The sequence below is a fragment of the Caloenas nicobarica genome, chromosome 2, assembly GCF_036013445.1.
Source record: "Caloenas nicobarica isolate bCalNic1 chromosome 2, bCalNic1.hap1, whole genome shotgun sequence".
Classification (NCBI taxonomy): domain Eukaryota; kingdom Metazoa; phylum Chordata; class Aves; order Columbiformes; family Columbidae; genus Caloenas; species Caloenas nicobarica.
This window is the reverse complement of record NC_088246.1, coordinates 131949297-131972000: the sequence shown is the minus strand read 5'-3', so window position 1 is coordinate 131972000 and position 22704 is coordinate 131949297. Positions and strand designations below refer to the sequence as shown.

General features: G+C 39.9%; 2 protein-coding genes across 2 annotated transcripts; one reads left to right on the top strand and one right to left on the bottom strand.

Annotated features, from left to right (window-relative positions):
• Positions 1–6976: 6976 nt before the first annotated feature.
• TMEM70 (transmembrane protein 70) lies at positions 6977–9933 on the bottom strand. The gene is made up of 3 exons (XM_065627948.1): positions 9781–9933; positions 8785–8896; positions 6977–7685 (listed from the first exon to the last, which is right to left on the bottom strand). Exons 1-3 carry the CDS (start codon positions 9931–9933, stop codon positions 7228–7230), a joined length of 723 nt encoding a protein of 240 aa, XP_065484020.1. The 3' UTR covers positions 6977–7227.
• A 596-nt stretch (positions 9934–10529) lies between these two features.
• Positions 10530–22280, top strand: ELOC (elongin C). The gene is made up of 4 exons (XM_065628617.1): positions 10530–10612; positions 18917–18976; positions 21077–21220; positions 21847–22280. The coding sequence occupies exons 2-4, from the start codon at positions 18973–18975 to the stop codon at positions 22035–22037; spliced, it is 339 nt and encodes a 112-aa protein (XP_065484689.1). The 5' UTR covers positions 10530–10612; positions 18917–18972; the 3' UTR covers positions 22038–22280.
• The last annotated feature ends 424 nt before the right edge of the window (positions 22281–22704 follow it).

The following is a 22704-nucleotide window of genomic DNA, read 5'->3' as shown; positions in this document are numbered from 1 at the left end:
AATAATTCACAAAATAAGGCAAAGATTTAAAAAATTAATATGGCTAGAGTATTTTCTTCAGTATTTCTGAATCTTTCTACAGACCACAAGAAGAGTCCCACTGGCCTGGGAGAGTTCAAGACTGAAAGAAACTTCTAACATTTGGCTTTTAACTGGGAATTCAAAATTATACAACTTTACTGACAGATCTCCAGAGTACATACATCACACACAGATTTTTACTTTTGTTTAACGGGATGTTATAAAACACACAAACCCTTTGTGATCATAGCGACAATGCAATTCTGTTTAAAAATGGACAGATTTTGCCTAAAAATAGTAAAATACGCAGTAAAATTGAAATAAATCCGGAAGGTTGTGATAGTTGAAAAAACAAAAGGGGTGATGAGAGGGTCACTAAGGAGCGATGAAGCAACCACTGAAGACGAGCGACCTTGTACATGTACCATTACCACGTCAAACAAAGGTTCCTTTCAACCACAAAGCCAAGGCCACTGATGTGGAGGGAGGTTCATCAGCAAGAAGCCAAGCCAGGCTCCCCGCTGAGTCTTCTGTCAGCCCAATGGATGTCGCAGAAGACACAGGTCAGTCTGAATTAGGTGTGAGGGGGCACTGACTGTGCCCTGCTGACACATACCCCGGTCCCGCTGAAAGCGTGTCCCTCTGCGGTGACACTTGTCCTCTGCTGCACGGTGCGTTATGCGGCTGACGGGCAGACTGGAAAAAGCACTGCGAATGGACAAGATTTTCTATAAAAGCTCTTTTATCATAAATGAGGACAAGCTGTCTGCTGAACACCCTGACTTTCTAGACCTGGTTCAAGAACAGGTGGGTGTTTTTTTCAGATCCTTGCTGCACTAAATGGTATAGATGAGGAATGAGTCCCCCCTGGTGGCTGAGACAGACAGACACATGAGGAAACCTCTGTATCCTTGCCAATTCCTTGTTGCACTTTTCTTGCACAAGTCAATACTATTCCAATGCTTTAAAAAACCAGTGTAAGTAGGCTCCATTTTAAGAGGATCTGGCTGGCTAATGGGAAAACAGAAACAATAAGTGCTACTGGTATCAAGGCTAAAATGCCACTTATGACCACGATTATAAAGTCCACAATCTTGACCCTTGTGTCTGGTCAAATGGTCCTTAAATCAAAATAACTTAAATAATTTTAAAATCTTTTCAGCAAATTCCATCTTAGATGCTTGTGGCTTTTCATGCCCATGTCGATGTCTCTTGCAGTGCTCGCTGAAGCCCCAGAATAGTGCACAATGCATGTGAGGACTCCGCTCTGTCCTTTCCAGTCACCATGAAGGGCACTGGAAAAGGATATAAACTTCTATATGTTTTATTTTTACTAAGTATTCTTTCTTTACTATAATCTTTTTCTCATATACTCTGATCCAGAAGGAAGGTGAAAAGGAGGGAAAATAAAGTGGGAAGAGCTACGCTATAGTGCTATAGTGTTACTTCACCGAAGTTTTGTCACAATTTACTTGATTTATTTTGAAATCCTTTGCAACTAGGCATAGTAGGGACCAACTCTCATATCCAGTTAAGAGTACATAAAATAAATCCAAATCTAGAGAATTTGGGACTTCATACATATTACTTTTCATTTTGTCTACATCTGAGGTGCTGAGAGTAGAAGTTTAACTCCAAGCCTTCTCACCAATTTGTGGTTAAAATCCTTAAATTCATTTCCGATATTTTTATCTTCTTTCTCAATACATCTAAAAAGCGCTTAACTTACTTGTGATTGCTTTTCAAAATAATCACTTTGTATTTGGATTGTTAGTTGCAGACGAGTACTTTGAACAGATGAGCACTTGTAAGTCACTGAAATCTCCCTCAGGAAAGATTTCTAATATATGTTAGCATAATATCCCATCATAGACAAATAAATAAGAGTATACCAGTACAGCAAAGTGCTGCATTTCAAAGTGTTAGTCAGACAGAATTAAAAATTATGTCATAGTTCTTGGCATGTATCAAAACCCCATGTTAACGGAAAAGTCTTTTAAGATATAAAACATATTTATTCAATAAAGAAGGATGCAATAATAGTTTAATTTTCCTTGCAGGGCCTTTTGTGACAGTTTTTGAAGCAGATCTTTTTTGCAGCTGGAAGCAGACATGTTTATTACTTCTGATCCTGGGTTTAGGGTTGCTGCTGAAGACACTCCAATATAAAGGGGTTATATATAAGGCATAAGGTACATATTCACAAAACAAAAACACACTTGGCAATCAACATTAAAAAGTAGAAATGTGCAGCAATTGATGGGTAAATCTCTCTTCTCAAATCCTCTCATCCTATATTTGACAATGTTTAATAGTGGGAGTAGAAAGTCAAGCCCAGGAACACTAGAAAGAGGTGGAAGATTCATCTCCTCTCCACGCAGCTTTTGAAGGATGGGAGGGTACCAGGGGAGTCCGACCCAAAAGCAGTGCAGCAGTGCGTATCCAGTGGTGAATTGGTAGCATTTGAGTAAGAAAGCACATAGCTGTGGAAAGAAAGAAAGAAAAAGTGATGTGCATTATCTTGAATATATTTTTTTAAATGCTGTATGCACTTTGGCTTAGTGGTTTGATTTGAATATTAAACCATTGGAGACTACTAAAGTGAAGCAAATACACACCAGGTGGTATACTGTGGAAACAATTACATTGGAAATAACTTTCTAGTAGTTGCCAGTAGGCAAGTCTAGGATTAAAGCTAATAGTTGTACTTCAAAGTATACATTAAACCATTAAGTTGTCAAGAACAGAAAGCAGAGGGTGAGGGGAGAAGAAAGGGCTGTGTCCTACCTGGGGCTGACAGAAAGCAAACCACAGCAACATTGTCCACCCTGGTATTCCAGAAATGCAGACAGCTGGACATAGTTTGCAGCCGCTTGCTCTTGTTCTCTGTTCTTCCCTGCTTAAAATAGCTGCTTGCTGAGGTCCAGTTAGCTGTGGGATAATCTTATTATAGTGGATCCAACTCCTAAGTAGCACGCTTGTCCCATTTCTGACAGGGGCTGCAGCAGGCCATGTTGTACATGGGGCATGAAGAAATTCATGGTATGACCGCAGAACTCCAGGGCAATCAAATTACAGCAGCTTACCAAGTTTCCACCTATTAAGTTCTACTGAGTAATTGTAATAATTCACATGTGTGCTCTTAATTTCTACAGCACAAACAGAATTTCATGAAGTTTCCATCACCTAAATTAGTTTCTCACAGTACCATGCAAAAACCTACACAGCTTTTCTTCATCTTTGCCAATGCAATGACTTTGGCTTGTAACAAAGCAAGCTCTAGTGAAACTAGTTACCTTCTGATTCTAGAGATTATGGCTAAGAGTGCAAAGTACCTCAAAGCTTTAAAGATTTCTCTTTAGAGTATCAAAAGGGGATAATTTTCTCATCAGAATTTTTTACATTTGCAAGAAAAACCTGAGGGTTGTGAGATAATCTAATTTAAAAAATAAAAAATGACAAGAATCATTGTACTTTATAATTAAGAACAGATAGGGACTAATGAATAAAACTGTGGATAAAGCAAAAAAAATGGAGAAAAAGGGAAAGGGACACCAGCAGGAGAACAACATGTAGTCAAAGACTGGAAAGAAAAATCCACATTACCTGTCTGTTCTCCTAGGAAAAACAGCAGTCAGCTATGACCTTCTGTGGAAACTCTGAAGGCTGGAAAGAGGCTAGAAGCATTTCATACATTCCTGTTCTTCACTCCAGATTGAGTGAAACTGGTGCCAGAGCAAGATGCAAGGCCTAGCTGAGAGTGACAGGTATGTTGGTACCTGTTGCAGAAGGTGGCAGCCCTTACAGCAGGTGTAGCCTTGCCAATAGGACACCCTGTAGATTGTGTATTTTAGAACATCAGGCTTCTGCATCAATATTTCCTCCAGAATCTCCACCCATGTGCAGGAGCACATTCCCTAGGTCTTATAAATTAATTGTTTCTTCCATGTTGCACACAAGTTACCTACATCCGAAGAAACACCAGCAACTACCAGGGATTAAAACATTAGCAGGTAGCAATACTTCTGCAATTAGAATTGTTTTTCACCAAGTGAAGAAAAGTCAAGAAAAAACCCAAAAAAGCAGAAAATAGCAGCTCACAAAATTAATAGGGCTGTGAAGGTTGCAGAGCTGATTTTTAAAAATCAAAACATAATCAGGCATTGGGAATAACTTGATAACAATCTCAGATCATTGAAACACTCCCACTACAGACAATTGTCTTGCAGGATTTGTTGGTAGCAAAAGGGCCCGTTTTGGTTTATGCACATTTCTGAGCTTAGAAGAACACCAGGCATTTCAGAATTCCCCATGTGGAAATGTGCTCAGTGCACTATGAAGTCCCTGTTTTAAGATAGACTGTTCAGAACCCAAAGTAAACCAGAAACACATCTAAGTCTTTTTGGATTACATTTCCATTCCTTTATTTTGTTTCTATGTGAAGAACAAACTATAGTTGTTTGAATACTAGTCTCTCAACAAGCTCCAGGGATCTAAACCAGTCACAAATGTGTGAGTACACACTGTAAGTAGAAATTGTAAAAAAGCCAAATCTGAGAATCCAGGGATTACACACAAGGACAGACAGAAGTGCAAACACTAACAGGGATGGGGCCAAAGGCAGACTTGTCTGGCAACCATAACTAATATTATGATTTTAAGATACATAACTGTTTCCCAAACTGAGTTTGCCAAGTTAGCAGCAAACAAGGTAGAAGCAGGCAGAATATCGTGCATCTCTAGAAAATTTGGTCTTTCTATCCTTTAATATGAAATAAAGCTATGGAATTATCATTATTTTCAAGTTGCACATTGGAAGTATAAAATACTTTTCTGAGACTACATCATGGCCAGAGTAATCACCTATCTTCTGATAGAAATCTGGATTTCATTATGTCTTCAAAATTATGTGTGTCAGAAAGGCACCTACTAGCTTAACTTGCATTTCACTGCCGGAAGACAAACAGACAGAAGAAATAATGTTTAACCTGTGTACTTTGAGAAACTTATCTGCTGGGATGGAAATCTCTTACTATTGCTGCTTAAATCTGAATTAGCAAAATCTCAAATTTAACAGCGAAAATTTTCTGCAGTCAGAAAAAAAAGGCTGTGAATTTTGATATTGCTCAAGGGGTATGTAAATATAATTTTGGGGCCTTTACCTTTTCTTGCAAACTCTATTTCCTGTTCTCCCTGTATTTGGCATTTAAAAATGAAGTTAACTTTATCCGCAAGTACAATAAAAGACTGAACGCATCAGACGTGTAAAGAACAGAAAGATTATTTTAAATTAGGTGTAAAACATCATTTCAATAAGGACAGGTAATGCAAAAGAGTGATCAGAATTACTTGTTACTGGCTTCATGCCTTTAACATAATTTATAGGATTTTTAAATATATATTTTATTGCTTACCTCTGTAGCAGTATTGGCTTAACAGGGCTAGATCAGGCTTTATAATTATAGCTGTGCCAATACAAAAGAATTGCCTCAAAAATATCTGGATGGGATTATTTGCTTTTTAATTACTCAGCAAATACATAAACCACTGATGTTTTAATATGATCTCAAGTGTTATCCTACATCAGGAAAATGAAATAATAGCCTTGGTAGACATTTAGACTTTTACATACATTTTTCCTAGGCTAGAACCTAGGAAATACCTGTAAACATAGCTATAATTATTTTTTCCTTATTTGCAGTATCAGGGTGACTTAATTAGCAGCAATCATCAGATTTACTTATTACGAAGTGTTAATGCAAAACAATTTTAATTTTTTTTTAATTCCATAATTTTAAGCCTCAAAACATTCAGGTCATTGGTCATTCGCAAACAAGTCAGTTTACATGACAAACCTCCCCTTGGGCTAAAGACATTTAAATCCTATTTCTACACACTCGGAGAGCAGAACTGACAAGCCTAGTCACACGAAAAGATCTAATTCTCTTTTCACATGAGCTAAAGGTGGCTTTCTCTGCGGTGCTAAAAAAATCAAGATGTATGGTTTTGAAAGGCACAAGATCTAAACAGTACTCTACAGGCAATTCCCTTTTGCTTCCTCACCTTGCATGAACGCTGACAGAGTCTCTCTTAACCACTAGCTGCTAATATGTTCTTTAAGTCAGCTCAAATACAGCACGTTTTTAACGGGATATGCTCTGTGGCACATCTTGTGCAAAGGTGCTTCCCCCCCACCCAACAAAAGAGAATTTTCTTATTCTCCACCCTCTGGGGAACAGGGTTGCTCCGAGTGGGACTGCAGCTTCAGAAACCAGTTAGTAGCTGTGAGTGGCTGGAGATTATTGTGACACAGCCACTCTCTCCATCTTCTCCAGAGGCTGCAGGCCTCCAGGAGGCTGTAGCAGGAACTAGCAGCAGTACCTGTCCACTTTCTGAAGGCTCCTCCTGGCTGTTGATGCTCTCACAAAGGGAAGTCAATGCCATCTCTACTCCCCTTATACCACCAGCAGCACTGATGAAAAAGTTCAATGTTTTCAGATTAAGTACAATTAATCTTTAAGGCTTAAAAGCTTAATGATGTACTTGACAGGTAATGAGTATTGATTTCCTTTTATGTGAACGGTTGTGTTTGAAATGGAGATGGTGAGACTGACGCACAGCACATGCATTTTACAGTGCTCCTGGATAGTTAACAAGCATCGTAGAATCATTTAAGTTGGAATACACCCTTAAGATCGAGTCCAACCATAACCTAACTCTAGCTCTAAACCACGTCCCTAAGAGCCTCATCTACGTGTCTTTTAAACACCTTCAGGGATGGTGACTCCACCACTTCCCTGGGCAGCCTGTTCCAATGCTTCACAACCCTTTCCATTAAGAAATTTTTCCTAATATCCAATTTGAACCTTCCTTGGCACAACTTGAGGCCATTTTCTCTCACCCAAGAAAAAGAAAAAAAGAAAAAAAAAAAAGAAAAACCAAGCCAAGAACAAACAAGCACAGGACAGAGCTAAGCATGGTTGGTTTTTTTTTTACTATGTCTTGTGTCATTAACTCTGAAGAAACCTTCACATTGTTTACAAGTTTTTTAAAAAAAGGTTGTTTTTATTTTTTTAACACATTCCAAGATGCATTTGTGGAACTCTAGTAACTCTGGTAACGAAGAAAGCATAATAGAACTTTACATTCATTCATATATATAGCACTGCACCATGAACAATGACAGTGACATTCATGATGTTCAAATTATTTCCTTTCACCAGCTTCCTTTTCCTCCTCTAAGTTCTCAAAGTTAAAATAAAGGGATTTATCATAGCCCATGAGATGGTGATAATCCTCAGGATTTTGGAAAAGTGCTGGATTAACAAGCATTGATTTTGTTTTGGCGTAAAATGTTGTAAACATCTTGGTGATGTCTGGAATCTTTACATCTTTCTGATGGAACACAGTTGCTTTTTCTGCCAAGATCGCATTGTATGTAATGGCTGTATATGTGTCCATTTCATCTTTATAATAGAGTCGAATCACATAGCCTTTTGTAAGGATATGCAAAGTAACAGGTGTCACAAATGTAAAAAACCCGATCAACCCATAAAAGGCAGCTTGTATAAGCAGACTTTCAAATCCAATACCAGTTTTGAGCATGATGTAGGGCATCATGAACAGGTTGAATATGCTGGTGGAGTAAGAGAAAAACTTCACACCTACATAAAACAAAACAAAAAGAACACAAAGGTTAATACAAGTAAAATTTTCTCTCTAATTACATATGTTCTGCTACTATGTATTGATGGCATTACTTGAACAGCTGAAGTTACTGAAAAAACACTTCCTTTCTGCTTTTTAAGCTCGCAAAGAAACCACCCAAAGTTCGACCTTGTCTTGTTGCCACTGTTCTGGTTTGTTTATATGTTCACATTGGGTTTATCAAAGCTGGTACCTGCCTCTATGTCTATGATGAGGTCAGCTATTAGCTTTTATGCATATCTATGAAGTTTTCACTTCACAGACAGGAAATTATTTCAAAACAAACTGGACTCCAGCAATGGACACGCAAAATGGTGATCATCACAGATAAGACTGGGAATTTTTCTCTTCATCAACAACTAATGTTGACATTCAGTGTGCATTACCAAGAAGCTTGCCTGGTCCCCCACCATACATCACCTGGAAAACCTAGCTTATTCATTATTAACAAGTATTCCTCAGCCATCCTTCGCGCAGCTTGAAAGACAACAGGTGTTGTGGATCAGCCACAGTCCTTAAGCCACCATGAGAACCAGTAGTCTAAGATGCTGTGATAATTAAGTACGTTAAGACACGTCCCTCTTGAAGACAGGTTTCAAAAATGTTTATCAGAAAATATTCAATGGATGACTTTTCATCAGGTCTTTGTAACATTAACTGGTCAATGAAAGATTGACAGTCTCGTTACAGACAGTGCATTTCATCATAATATCTGTCTACTTCAGAAACATTTCAGTGATGTTTGAAAGCACACAGAATGTAAATAGCAGTTACAGCTAGACTTTGTTTTCTATTGAGTTGGGTAACGCACCCTAAAGGCTGCAAGAGAAACATAAGGAGGCTGAGGGGTTACAGACATGCCCTGTACCTACAGAACTCCCCGCAGTCCTATGCATAGAAGCAGAAACCAAGCACCACCACATTTTTTTGCTTTACAGTGGATCCAGGTTTGAGGAGAGTTGGAAAGAAGAACAACCGCTCTTATAATCTTGCATTTTAAAGCTATTAAACACTGTTAAAAAAAAAAATCAATACAAATCACTTCAAGTCACATACCTAACACCGCCTTTGCCAAATTTCCTTTATAAACTAATCTTCCGTGTTCTGGATGGTCATGAGGGGAAGATGTGCAGAGGCTGCGAATAGCCACTCCTTGAAAAGACGTAACCTGAAAGAAGAATGCAGTATATGGCCAAGCAACATGAGTACCAATCCACACTTTCATATATACAATATATACATACACATGAACTTTCTCCTTGCCCTGAAGCTATTCCCAGAGTCTTACACTAGTGAGTGATGTTACACTACAAAGTGCACCACAAAGATCAACTAACATATTGCTTGACTGTTTTAATAATCTTCTATTAAGATATCCCAAGTTAGTGTTAAATATGTGGAAACTCAGTGACAAGCATTAAGCCTGCAATCCTTTTTACACCCGGCTTTGCAGGGAGACATTTGCAGCCCCCTCGCTCGATCCCAGACACACCCTGAGGGGAATCACAGAATGTTAGGGATTGGAAGGCACCTCAAAAGATCATCTAGTCCAATCCCCCTGCCAGAGCAGGAACACCCAGATGAGGTTACGCAGGAAGGTGTCCAGGCGGGTTTTGAATGTCTCCAGAGAAGGAGACTCCACAACCTCCCTGGGCAGCCTGTTCCAGTGTCTGCCACCCTCACTGAGAAGAAGTTTCTTCTCATACTTAAGTGGAACCTCCTGTGCTCCAGTTTGTACCCATTGCCCCTTGTCCTATCATCAGTTGTCACCGAGAAGAGCCTGGCTCCATCCTCGTGACACTCACCCTTTATATATTTACAAACATTAATGAGGTCACCCCCTCATTCTCCTCTTCTCCAAGCTAAAGAGCCCCAGCTCCCTCAGGCTTTCCTCATAAGGGAGATGCTCCAATCCCTTAAATCCCAGTTCCCTCCTCAGAGCCGCATTTTTCTTAAGGAAAAACCCGCAGGCCCCAGGGCTGTCGCCCTCCCCCCGGCCCGCTCCTCCCGGCGAGCGGGGCCGCGTCCCCTCCCCGCCACCCGCCGCACGACCTGCTGTGCCCCCGCGGCGGGCAGGGCGGGCAGGGCGGGCCGGGGGCAGCGGGCGGCCGGCGGCCCGCGGTGCGCGGCGCCCCGCAGCCAGGCGGCGGAGGCCGAGGGGCCGGCGCGGCGGCAGCGGGCGGCCCGGAGCAGCAGGAGCAGCATGTCTGTCGGGCCGCGGCGGCAGCGCCCGGTGCAGGGAGAGCCCGGGGCGGTGCCACCCGTTGGCCGCCCCGCCGCCCTGCAGCCCCGCGCTTTGGTTCCGCCGGCAGAAAGGGTCCGCCCGCCTCCCCCGCGCCCCCGTCCGGCTGCCGCCAGCGGCCTCCGCCCGGCGGTACAGCCCCCGGCCCCGCGGGAGATGGGGGTTTCTCAGTCAGAGCCCCAGAAACGCCACCGGCATCACTGTTGTGGGGACGGTCGGACAGGGGAGACACCGGAAGAGTCCGCCCGCACTGTTATAAGCACTGTACGGCGAGTCCCGGCTTTGGTCCGCCCCGGGCGCCGCCCAGGAAGACGCGCCCCCGGACAGCTTGGCTCCGCCAGCCCCGGGGCGGGAAACGCCCCCCGGGCAGCCCCGTTTCACCATCTCCCCCACGCCGCCGCTAACATGGCGGAGCGGCAGCCCCACCGAGAACTACGCGCCCCAGCATGCACCGCTTCCGGCGCACGGCATGCCGGGAGCCGGGAGCGGCACGTCTACCAGGGGCAGGGCAGAGGGGGGCGCTCGTCTCGGGGGGCCGGAAGTGCCCTCTGACCTAGCCGGAAGTAGTTGTGAGGCAGCTGGCCCGACGCGGCGGGGGCCCTGCGAGCGGGGCGGAGGGAGCGGCGGGAGCGGCGCTGACGGGTGAGTGGCCGCGGGGGCCGGTTCCCCTGCCCGCGGGCAGGCCCCGCCGCCGTCCGGGGTGGGGCGAGGCTGGCGGAAAATGGGGACATGGGAGCCCCCGGGGACTGCGTTTCGGAGGGGAGCGGCCTCGCCCTCCGCGCCGCGCTCGCCCCGCTCCTGGAGGCGGGGGGGCCTGGCCGGGAGCCGGGCTGCGGTGCGAGGAGGCTTGGAGGGGCCGGGGCAGGTCGGGGAACCATCGGGTGAGTGCGGAGGGATGCGGTGCCAGGTGGAGGTTCTCCCGGCGGGACGGTGGCGAAAAGGCCGTTTCTCCCCCTGCGTGCGGGAGCGAAGCGTCTCCTTGAAATCCCGGCGCCGGCGGGAAAGGAGCTTTACGGAACGGGGTTTTAATTAGATATCGCTGTTAAACTTTTTCCGCCATGAATGACGTCCACCCTGTTCCCACGCCAGGCCCTAAAGAGGGGGGTTAAACTCAGGCTGAAAGAATTTGGGATGCACCCCCAGGGGTTGTTATACCGAGGTGAAAAGTGCTGGTTAAAGTGCGTCAGCTGTCATGGTAGACGAATGTAAGCAAAACAAGGTTGACGGCAAAGGGTGGTACACTTAAAAGTAGTAAGAGAAATAAGCTTTTGAGAACCATGTGTTCCTCAGAGGGAGATCCTTTTTTAATGTAAGGGAACTTTAGCACTGTTATTGATGGCTTCAGATATGTGTGTGAAAATGAAAAGTGATTATGCTAGCACCTAACTTTGAGGGCCAGTTTAATCTTACAACATGTAATACTATGTGAAGGAACTTCATTAAAAGTGTTTACTACTGTAGATTATGAGTTAACCCTGGCCTGGTAGGAAGGCTTAGATAGTCATAAGCTATTTGTTTACCTGGGTTTGCTGAAGATCACTTGCAAGAGTTCAGTTTGGAAGCAAGCCAGAAAAAGCAGATAAAAAGTCAAGTAAGAGACCTTTAGGGTAAGAACCACTTTGTGCCCTTATTTCTGAATAATCCCTTCTGTGCTCCAATGTGCTACTTTTGGTACATACACAGGATGGAAAATATTGTTCTGAGAGAAATAACATTTATTAACTGATGTGTTACTTAGGAGGTGAATACATGTTAATTGGTTCACCTATAATACCTTGGCTGCCATCTTTGCACACATAGGGCACACTTTATACCTTGAGATCGGTCTGTTTAAATGTGCTTAAGTTAGGCAAATAAAATTTTTGCTAACATCTCTCACTAACATTGGCAGCTTTAAGATAATCTGTAGAAACTTTCAACACTTCAGCATTTTGTTGTTGTTGTAACACAGAAAAATCATTTGAGATCTCTTTTTTTGTAGTAGAATGGGTGATGAACAAATTTAGGTAGCTTCATGTAGTCTTACTGTGAAGACTTAATGTTGGTACAGTGAGGAGATCAAGTTGATTCTCTGAGGTACTGCCTTCTATCTCCCAGCCTTATATTTCTTTTGCTGTTTATGCTTCTGTCCCTTATGCCTTGTGTGGGGATAAATGAATATCTTTCGGAAGTATACTTAGCTTCAGATGTTTTATTGTGTTTTTGCAGTACTGAGTGTATGTTACAAGAAAACCTAAAGTTCTGCCATAAAGCATGGATTTTGTCAGATTAAAATTAAGGAATGTAGATGTATTTTGACAAGTTCTCTTGCACATAGAAAGGTTTGGACTTTATCTTCATTATGGGGTAGTTTGCATAACAGTAGTTTTCAATGAAGGCTTATAGCGGAAGGGCAGAAATCCATGACCTATGAGATTTTGCAATATGCTAGCATTTTTTCCCCTAATGGCAAGAGGTATGCAGGGCTTTTTTATGTTAGGAAGAAAAAAGTAGCATCCCTCTGCCCCTTTATTTAAAAAAAAAAAAAAACAAAAACAAAAAAACCACAAAACTTTCTTGGTAATTACTGAAAAGGAAAGTTTCCTTAGATAGAAGAACACCCTACATGAGCTCTTTGATACACCATGCACGGTATCCTACCTCATCTACTGTTTACCTTAACTCGCATTCACCTGTAGTATACTTTCCTGTCACACTTGAGTGTGCCCTGCAACATTTGAATTTTAGTGCCTGTGAGTATGGAATAGCGAATCAGCTTATCTGGAAATCATGCCATTCTGGTTTTCCCTCATGTTTTTCTAAATATGCTTCAACACTTCTTTACCATAATTATTTTTTGATGTGTACTGAACAATGAATACTAAACTAAAGAGGGGTATTTTTAAAGTTAGCGTATAGGATTAAGAATAGGGCTAGAATTTAGGATTACACAGTAGAAGGCTACTGATTTAACACAGAACAGCCTTTGTTTACTGATGAACTCTGACTAATATACAAATGATACCCAGAAAATGTCATATTTGGCTTCTAAAGTAACCTAGGGATTGTGAAGGCATTTGTGTTATTTGCTCCACGTTTTCCAGAAATTGATAGCATTGAATACAGAAGTGATGCCAGCTGAAGCACACGAATGCTATGTGTGTTGTGCAGGAAATGAGTTGGAAGCCATTTGCATTTCCTTGGACCAGAATCTGAGTTTTTAAAGAGTTTTCTATGGGATCAAAGAATCTGAGTGCTTGAAATGTTTGCATAGATTTAATTTTCTTGTGTTAACCAGAATAAAGCAATGGAGTTTTGGAATCCATGCAGGGGTTGTATGTGTTGAGTTCAATTAATGTATTCCCTCCAAGTCTGTTCCATTTTCATCAACATACAAGATATAAAAGGAAATTAGATTCTGGAAAGTCTGGGAAGCTTGGGAGATGAGCGTGCAGCTTTGGGAATGAGATGGGAGGGTCGTGGACACTCTTCATTGTTTTGCTTGCATTAGATGGTCAAGAGAAGCAGAAAAGATATCAAACTAAACCCACTATACTATATCTTTTTCTTAGACTATACTATATTTTTTTCTTAGAGTTGTAAGGATCTTTAAGTATGCTAATGAGAACACTTTACTTGTGTGGGTAATTACCATAGTTTATGATACTTTGCTATATTCTACCTTGTAGATGTAATTATTCTAGCAACTTGTGCAAATTTTTAGTTCTCTAATATCTAAGAAAAATTTTGTTTTCTGCAGCAAGAGCTCCCTTTTTACACTGGTTGCGGAGTTTCTGTGCTGAGTATGCTGATTTTAGTTGTATTGTATTCTCCCTCATTGATTTAAAAGTGGCATATCCTTTTTATGTAACCTTTCTCTTAACATATGCAGGTTTTGCTCAACTTTTTTTTTTTTTTTTTTTTTTTTTCCGAGGAGGTAAGGTAGGAGAACAATAATATATGTGCTTTTTTGAGATTAAAGGCAGGGAGCTGAGCTGCCTGAGTGGTAATGCCACGTAAGTTTCTTGAAGGGGAAATAGAATCCTGAATGTACTTCTACAAAAATTAGTGGTTCTTTGCAGGAGTCTGAAATAGTCAGGTCAGAAATATATAATAAAAAAGGCAAATGTCTGAGTGTTCAGAAAACTTGGATTGTTCTCTTCCCTACTGCTGCATTGGTGTAGTCTTGGTGAAGTCAGACAGAGGCAGCTATAAAATGTGTAAAAGTAATAGGAATATAGGTAGTTCGGAAGTCTCACCAAGTCTCTTTTTTCATGTCTTGCCAAATGTTTTTGTTTATATTGTTTTCATTATAGAGAAGGAAAATATAGTTACATGTGTATTGGAAAGTACACCATAAGAAAAGAATTTCTGGCAAGAGAACATATGAGATCACTTGACTTTCCTGTCTCTAGCCTATTATTTAACACTTAAGGGCATGCAGTTGTCAAAAAAAAAATTGTGCAGAAAATTTACCTTTTACTACACGCACAAGAGAGAACTTGTGTGTGGCAGGGACTTGTACATCCTTTGTCTAATTTCTATGTGCATTTTTTTTCTGGTTTGGGAGGGACTTAAATAGCAAATCAATATTTCCATCAAAAATATATAAATCAAATATTGCATGTTTTCTATGCCAATTTTTCAGTGTGTTACTTCTGCTGTTCCCACTTTTCTGTAAACTTACAAACCAATAAGATAGCTGACTGAAAAAAATAGGCTGTGGCTTGCACAAGATCATGTTGATAATGTCTCAGATAACTTCAGTGTAGTTGTTGGGAAGGAGATGCTTTTCACAAAGTAATTTTGAACTGCAGTATGTTCTAATCTTCATGAAGTATCATAACATACTGAACGCTTCTTGATGCAGAAGAGCAACCCATAGTTGCTAACAGGATATTATTACACTTTTAGGTTCCCAGGTTTCTTGGTTTTCTTTCCTTCTATCCTCCTTATTGACTCTGTGATTTTTCTGTGCTCTCTGCTGTCCTTATTTTGTCAGGAGTAAATCTATACTTCTAGTAGTATTTGTTATCTTTTTAGATTTTTTTTGTTTTGGAAATGATACATTGTTACATCAGAATAGAAACTGAGTGAAACCAAACCCTATCCCTTTTTTACATGTCGAGTACATCATATAATGGAATGTATGATGTCTTTTTCATAAAAGCAGGTAGGCTTTCTGCATCTTTTACTTTTGGCAATAGAATGTTAGGTTTGTTCTATATTGGAACCACAACTGAATTCTGGAATAGTGGTGTAAATTTTTTTTTTTTTTTTAGTTCAAGTTCCTTTGTTGGACTTAAACTGAAGAACAGTGTTGGCATACTTCTGTCTCTTTGATGTTTATCCTTTTAATGAATTGTTATATTGACCTTCATTCTGGTTTTATTTTGCTAAGCTGAGTAAGGAAGACTAATAATTCTTTTATACAACAGGCTCTTTGGTCGTATCAGTAGCGCCTTTCTGTAGTTCTTGTAATTAGAACTTGTAATTACAACTTGTTCTTGAAAACAGGAATTCAGAATCGTGTGTCGTATTCCAGACAAGTTCTTGCTCATATGCATCAGTATTCATATTTCCCTATCTCTATTGCAAAGAAATCCTTGATGTGTCTTTGCCTTCTCTACCCCCCCCACCCCGCATTTTTCCCTCTCCCCTACAGAGCTGCATCAGCTTATAGTTGACCACAGAATGACTCTACTCCCAAATAACAAGCCCTGACTTCATGAAAGAAGCTTGTATTCGTCCCTACGTGCAGGAGTCTTGCACTTCATATGATTTCATTTCATGTGGCCTCTAGTATGCCATTTTTCAAGACCAGTCATTTGTGTGTGATACTCTGTTCCCCTTTTGTTGCAGTGCTTTCCACTTCTGTCTCATCAAAATATACCTATTATTTTCTGGCAGCATTGTTTAAAAAAAAAAAAAAGTTTGAGATAATTTTTGGAACTAGTAGTTCTTTTCTAGTCCAGTTGTTCCATGTTTGCAACATTGTACTGTATTCTTATAAAAGGTTCTTCTCATTTTAAGATTACCCTCGTACCACATTCATTTAACCTCAGATGATTTGCTGAGTCCAGATTGCATCTTGTTTGAGTTTCCTTTTTTCAAGGAAATGACTGATTCATTTTTTAGATATTGGATTAGTCCAGCGTATACTAAATCTGCTAAAACTACTGTGCTTTTATCCTACTTTCCTTTTTAATACAATTTAATTCAGACCACTGAGCCTGATAATTTTTTTTTCTTCTTTAAGTGTCAACTACTGTATATTTTTTTTCCTCTCTAATCATATGATAGCAGGTTTATTTTTTTTAAATGCTTATTGCAGTTTTTTGGGACTGCTTTAATATTTTGGTGTAGACATTTTTCTGTTCCCCACCTTCAGTGTATTAGCCTCTTCAAGTTAGACTTTTACTTTGGAAGATGTTAATATATTTGCATTCCCACGAACTAGCCTGTTTTTATTCGTGCATGTAGGGCGTTATTTGTATTGGAAACCAAGACACATTTTATCATCACCAGTACCTTCACGAAACGGTATTACTTCTTCTTTGTGTTTTTATTATTGTTATTGTTATTATTGTTATTATTGTTATTGTTATATCATAAACAGTTTTGCTATTTTGGAGTGTAGGGAAGGGGTTTGTGTTTAGAGAAAGAGGTAGCACAAGCGATCCTCCTCTTTGAGGTAGAAGTAATAATGTAAGGTATCCCTTCAGTTCCTGAGCAACAGATACTCTCCATTAAGATGCTTGATTTCCATTTACAAAAAACTGTTGCAATAGGATGAAAGATCCCATCAGTTTTATGGCACAATTGTTCCAGCACTGGAATGTAATTTCCTTGGATGGGTTTCCTGAAATTATTGAAAATGGTGAAGGCATTTAGCACTCGATATTAAGGTATCTCTGTGACATTGTACACAAATTAACTCTCAAAGGGCATTCTTGAATGTGTCTTATATTCAGGAACTTTTCATCTGCAAGATTACAGATGAAGATGTTCCTTATACCAGTCTGGAAATGTTTTATAAGATATTTCTGTGAAGTCAGGATAATTTTCAAAGACAACAACAGTGTAAGTGGAGGATGAATTTCGCTCAGTTCTCCACAGACAACTAAAGACTATTGGTTATGTATGTGTAGTTGGAAGTGTAAGTAACAAAGTGCCTTCTTGTGAAAGCTAGAGGAAACATTCAGACAATTTCATATTCATAGTTATGAAATAAGGGAGATGAACAAATTGGCAACAATGTTGCTGTTGAAGTGAGGCTGTCAACAATAGAGAGGAGCTGCATCTTCTGAAGAGATGCAGAGATCTCTGTAAAACTTCCTCCAAGTCTTGCAGCTTCCTCCTCAACTTGTTTAGTTTTTTGTTAATCTTTTACAAGAAATATGGGAGAGAGGGGATGAGGGGGTCGGTTTTGTTCTGTTTTTCCACACCTTTCACTCTGGGGTCCTTATCTGTATTGAGTGATTGCAGTTCGTGCCTCTGTTGCTCTTTGCTTTCCAAAGCAACAACATGGATTATCTGAATTCTTAACAGTCTCTTTGTTGCCTCTGACCAACCCTGGGTATCAGCAGGGAAACAACCCAGAATCACTGGCACTGGTTTCCTGAACCTGTGGGCACAGAAATCATTGATTTGTACTGGGTTAATGTTTGGAGAGTAGCTGTTGACATGAAAGGAATTTTAGGACAGCAGGTGGGCGGTTAGAATTTCTCTTCCAAAGTTTTCTTTTCCACAGCAGAGATGCAGTTCAGCGTAAAGAAATATATGTCTTATCTCAATATACTGGATTTGTTTTGCAAATAAGTACTTCTGTTCCTCTCTTTGGATTCATTTACATGGCAAAATATGTATGGCGCAAACTGCGTGTCAATGTATAAGCTATGGAAGCTCCTGGTTAACTCATCATGTGAATACTTATTAAATGTCTGAAGTAGATTATCTAGGTGACATTGGTGGCTGTATCAGGAGGTATGAGTCTTCCAGGAAGGACAGGTTGGAGGCCAGGTATTTAATACACAGTGATTAGGTTGATCCTTGAGCCTTCTCCAGCCTAAACAACCCCAGCTCTCTCAGCCTCTCCTCATATGACAGATGCTCCAATCCCTCAGTCACCTTTGTGGCCCTTTGCAGGACTTGGTTCAGTCTCGCACGTGCTAGGGAGTGCAGAGCTGGACCCAACACTCCAGATGTGTCCCACTAGTGCTGAGTGGAGGAACGGGATCCCCTGCCTCAACCTGCTGGCAACATTCTTCCTCACACAGCCCAGGGTGCTGTTGGCCATCTTTGCTGCAAGGGGATGTTTCTGGCTCATGTACAACTTGGTGTCCACCAGCATCCCTGGGTCTCTTTCTGCAAAGCTGCTTTCCAGCTGGTCAGCCCCCAGCTGGTGCTGGTGCTTGGGGTAATTCTTCCCAAGGTGTAGAGGTTTGTGTTTCCCTTTGAAATTCATAGGTTTCCTGTTGGCTCCTTTCTCCAGCTTGTCGAGGTCCCTCTGACTGGCAGGACAAACTCTCCTTCACACTTTCACAGCATAGTGAACTGTTCTCTGACTCTTTTTTTTTTTTTCTGTAGACAAGCTGTTCTGTCTTTTAAGTGCCTTTTGCAGTGTGTCAAAACCTGCTTTATTTACGTCCCCAATGCAATTGCATAGATGGTGTCCATAGTGATAAAAGTCATAAGGCTCTTGAAATAACTCTGGCTTATAGCCAAGGGCTTTTAAAAAGGGCAACTACTTTTTTACGAAGGAAGCTAAAATTTAGAGATTCTTGAATATGGTAGGGATCTCTGGACAGCAAAGATGAGTTTCAAATGTAATGCTCATCAACATAACATACTGTGTATCATCACTTTCTTTTCTGAAGTGTTTATTATAATATAAAGGCTAATAACTAAAGCTGACTTAAGAAGTTGTACTTCTGACTGAAAATATTGCCACTTTTGTCTTTTCAGACGCTCCTATTGCAAAAGCTAGAGTTGAAAAGAAATTTTTTTTTAATAAGAAGAGAATGGGTAAGTTAATCACCTTAGACTTTTTTTTTTAATTTCCTATAATGTGAAGCATTTTCTGTGTTACGTTGGTAGGGAAAGTAGACTGTAAGACTTCAACTGTTGATATTGTCACTGCTTTTCTTGTAGCCTCAAAAATTAATGGAACTTCCTGCAAATGAGTTTTAGGAAGATTTTCTGAAGTGACTGTTCATTTGTCAAAGGACTTGTTCAGAGCGCATCTATCTAACAATAAACTTCACTTGCTTAATATGATAGTGCTGAAAATGTACATGCTAAAATAAGATGCCGTTAGGCCTTTCTAGCACTAAACTTTTACATAGCGGACAAGAAAATTTCAGTATGTTCTGTTTTAGTTTTTTAACTAAGGTCAGCTGTTTGAATTCTGGCTAAGAGATCATAATAAGGGCTGACTTTTTATGATAAACAACTGTGTATATGTGTGTGTGACCCAACTAAATGTCTGAAACTATCTGCCTTTCTGCAAATGGCCCTTCTGCAAATAAAACATGATTGGACAGATTCTGGTTTTATCTATACTTCTAATGAATGTATTTTAGTAAACTATTACCAGTGACAAAGGTGCTAAAATTGGCAATAACTACATAGTAATTCAATTTTAACTTCAAATTCACAAAGCAACTTAAATGATTGGGGGAATGTTATATTTGCTGTAACACTATATGCAATGCAAGGTACTTATTCTTATATAATGAATGTAACTTATATTCTTTGTTTTATCAGAAGGAGAAACAACACCATCAATCAAATGTGAAGTTCATAGCCTATATCTGTTTTATCTTCTGTACTTTTGTATATGATCATTAAATACTGGCAGTGTATTACTTTTAGAAAAGTGTACATAACTCTTCTGTTATATTTTTGCAAGCTGGAAGAACTTCCAGGACTTTCATTTTTTACTTTGTCAGGATTAATACTGTTCTGAGAATCAAATGTTACGTGCAATATCAAATTCAAGTATTTTTAACGGAATTCTGGCAATACTTTCTATATTAGTTCTGGACTGCCTCAGAAAATACAGTATTTGAAACAAGGCATTCACTTTCCAGGTTGAATTGGATAGAAATTATGTATTTAGTGAGCTGGGGGTTGTTTACACTTTTTTTTTTAGTTACTGCAGTCTTTATTACTTAGAGCTTACAGGAATGTATAGACCAACAACAGAGCCAGTCTCAATAGTGCTATGGTGTCTTATCGTGCTAAGCACTGTGGAGGTACAAAGTAGTCAGTGGTTCCATCCTGGCGAATGTGCTGCCCAAATAGACAAAACAGGTGCGATATGGGGAACATGTTAAGACTGCACAAAGTGAACAGTGCAGTGGTGGTAACAGTAATGTGGGGGTTTTTTTTTCAATTTTGAAAGATAGCAGTGTTAGGAAAGAATAAATGAATGCACAAAAAGGGAAGGGGGATAAGGGCTTATAGAGAAATAAGTATACAGTGAGACAAAAGGGAGAGGGGAAACAGAAAAAGCAGTCAAAAGTGCTGTGGGAAGAATTTCCAGATTTCCTTGGGTTTACTGCTTTTGTACTTTCCCTGTTTTCCACCGAAGGTCACAACACAGGTGTGCACTAATGCTGTATGGTTCTGGGTCAAGCTGGGCAGTGGGGGAGGATGAATCCTATTTCATGTCATTTCTTCAGTACGGAAATACTGTCTGCTCTTAACTGTCCTTCAAAAAGCTCTTTTTTCCTTGCAGTCTGTATCTTTAAATATTAGGTATGTATTTAGCTAACTTTTAGTAAGTACTAATGTGATAAACATGGCAATAACCTTATGGAGAGAAACAGTAGTACACTTCACTTGAAGTGTAGATGTAGATTTTAGAAATCATGTCAGAATTTGGTGACAGATGTTAATAAAATAAGTCCTACTTTTTGAAATATTCTTACTTTAAAACAAATTGCTGAGCACTTCAGGGAGGTTATCTTCAAATACGCAAAATGCTTCTGTCTTATTTTTTGTTGTATTGGGTCGTTCTGCTGTCTGCAAACATAGTCATAGAAAAGCCTGCAGTTTGCATTCTTAATGATGTGAATCAGTCATTGGGTTCTGAAACTGTTGATCTGTTTTCTATTACAGATGGAGAAGAGAAAACATACGGTGGGTGTGAGGGCCCGGATGCTATGTATGTGAAGTTAATATCTTCCGATGGCCATGAGTTCATTGTAAAAAGAGAGCATGCATTAACATCAGGAACAATAAAAGCTATGTTGAGTGGACCAGGTAGGTACAAAAGATTTAGTACCTTCATGTCCTTTGTTTTCACTCTTGGACAGTTTGAATTTGTGTCATGCAGTGAGTGAAAGTTGGAATAAAATATAACTTTTCCAGATCCTGACTAGTTCCTGTTTCCAGTGAAAGTGTCCACCTCTGTGGACTACCCAATATATAATTGGACTCTGGTTTTGCACAGTTAGCAATCTTACAGTGTCATTACTACTAGTTTCCCATGGTATAAGAACTTGAGGGTATTACGTGAATTTTATACAAAACAAGAGTTGGTATTTTTTTGTTGCTACTTCCGTGGTGGAACTTTTAGTACTGCATCTGGCTTGGATGAAATTAACTTTCTTCATAGTTAACAAACAAGCATCAACAAAATTCTGGTGTAGTTGTTCATAATATTGTTTATAGGCTGCAGCCAGAATAAAAATTTTGTAATGCGGGGGATCTTAATGTTATTGAGGCTTGTGAATGTGGCACATCCTGCTTTACACTGAAGAATCTAATACCCAGGAATATGGGATTTATGCAAGTCTGTTTAGAATGTGTTTTATTAGTATGGTAAAGCATTTCATTTTGCAGTGAATTGAGATTGATTTTTGGTCTGATGTTTTGTTTTTCTACAGGACAGTTTGCAGAAAATGAAACAAATGAGGTGAATTTTAGAGAGATTCCATCCCATGTCCTATCCAAAGTATGCATGTATTTCACTTACAAGGTCCGCTATACTAACAGCTCTACGGAGATTCCTGAATTCCCAATTGCACCTGAAATTGCACTGGAACTTCTGATGGCTGCAAACTTCTTAGATTGTTAAATAAAATAAATTATAATAAAAAATGTAAAACTTTTTTCAGTATTTAATACATGTAGTTCAGTTAGTAACTTTTTTTCAGATAGCATGTTGCGTGTGTGCTATTGAGAACTGTAAAGTTCACTGCAGAGGCAGTTGCCTTCAGTCCTTTTGCATATAGCAATCATTCAGTTGAAGTTTGTTTTGCTGCTTACACAAATAAGGACCTTTTCACAAACTGAGACAAATAAACAAACATGCCAATTAGTAGATGGCTATGCCTTATCCTTTAGGTGTGGTAGAACTTTCTTTGAATTAAATGACCATAGAAAATACTGGAGTTTAGTCTAATGCTCTCTAAAAAGTAATTATAGTGAAATATGAGTAGCTCTTTAAGGTTTCTAACTTTCTCTTATTAAAGTTTCTAAACATCTGAACTTAATCTCCTTTGTAAGACAGCTGTCCTTTTGCAAAGTTATGCTAACTAGATTAGACGTGCCCTTCCTAGGGTTTGTATACTGGCAGCGATATTCCATTTGGGTTGAAAGTGGAGTATGTAGATGAATGCTTAAGACTTTTAATTTAAATCACAGTATAGACATGTGTAAAGGTGTACTTGATACATTTTTCTTTTATAACCTAAGTTTTCCCCGTTACTAATTACAAATATTCAAGTCACTTGTCTGTACAG

Bases quoted from the DNA above. Each gene is read 5' to 3' on its own strand.
- ELOC (XM_065628617.1), top strand. The intron at 21,221-21,846 runs GTAGGTACAAAA...GTTTTTCTACAG, and splicing joins AGCTATGTTGAGTGGACCAG to GACAGTTTGCAGAAAATGAA.
- TMEM70 (XM_065627948.1), bottom strand. From the start codon at position 9,933: ATGCTGCTCCTGCTGCTCCGGGCCGCCCGCTGCCGCCGCGCCGGCCCC. The intron at 8,897-9,780 runs GTCGTGCGGCGG...TTCTTCTTTCAG, and splicing joins CCGCCGCGGGGGCACAGCAG to GTTACGTCTTTTCAAGGAGT. The intron at 7,686-8,784 runs GTATGTGACTTG...TGTTTTATGTAG, and splicing joins TTTGGCAAAGGCGGTGTTAG to GTGTGAAGTTTTTCTCTTAC.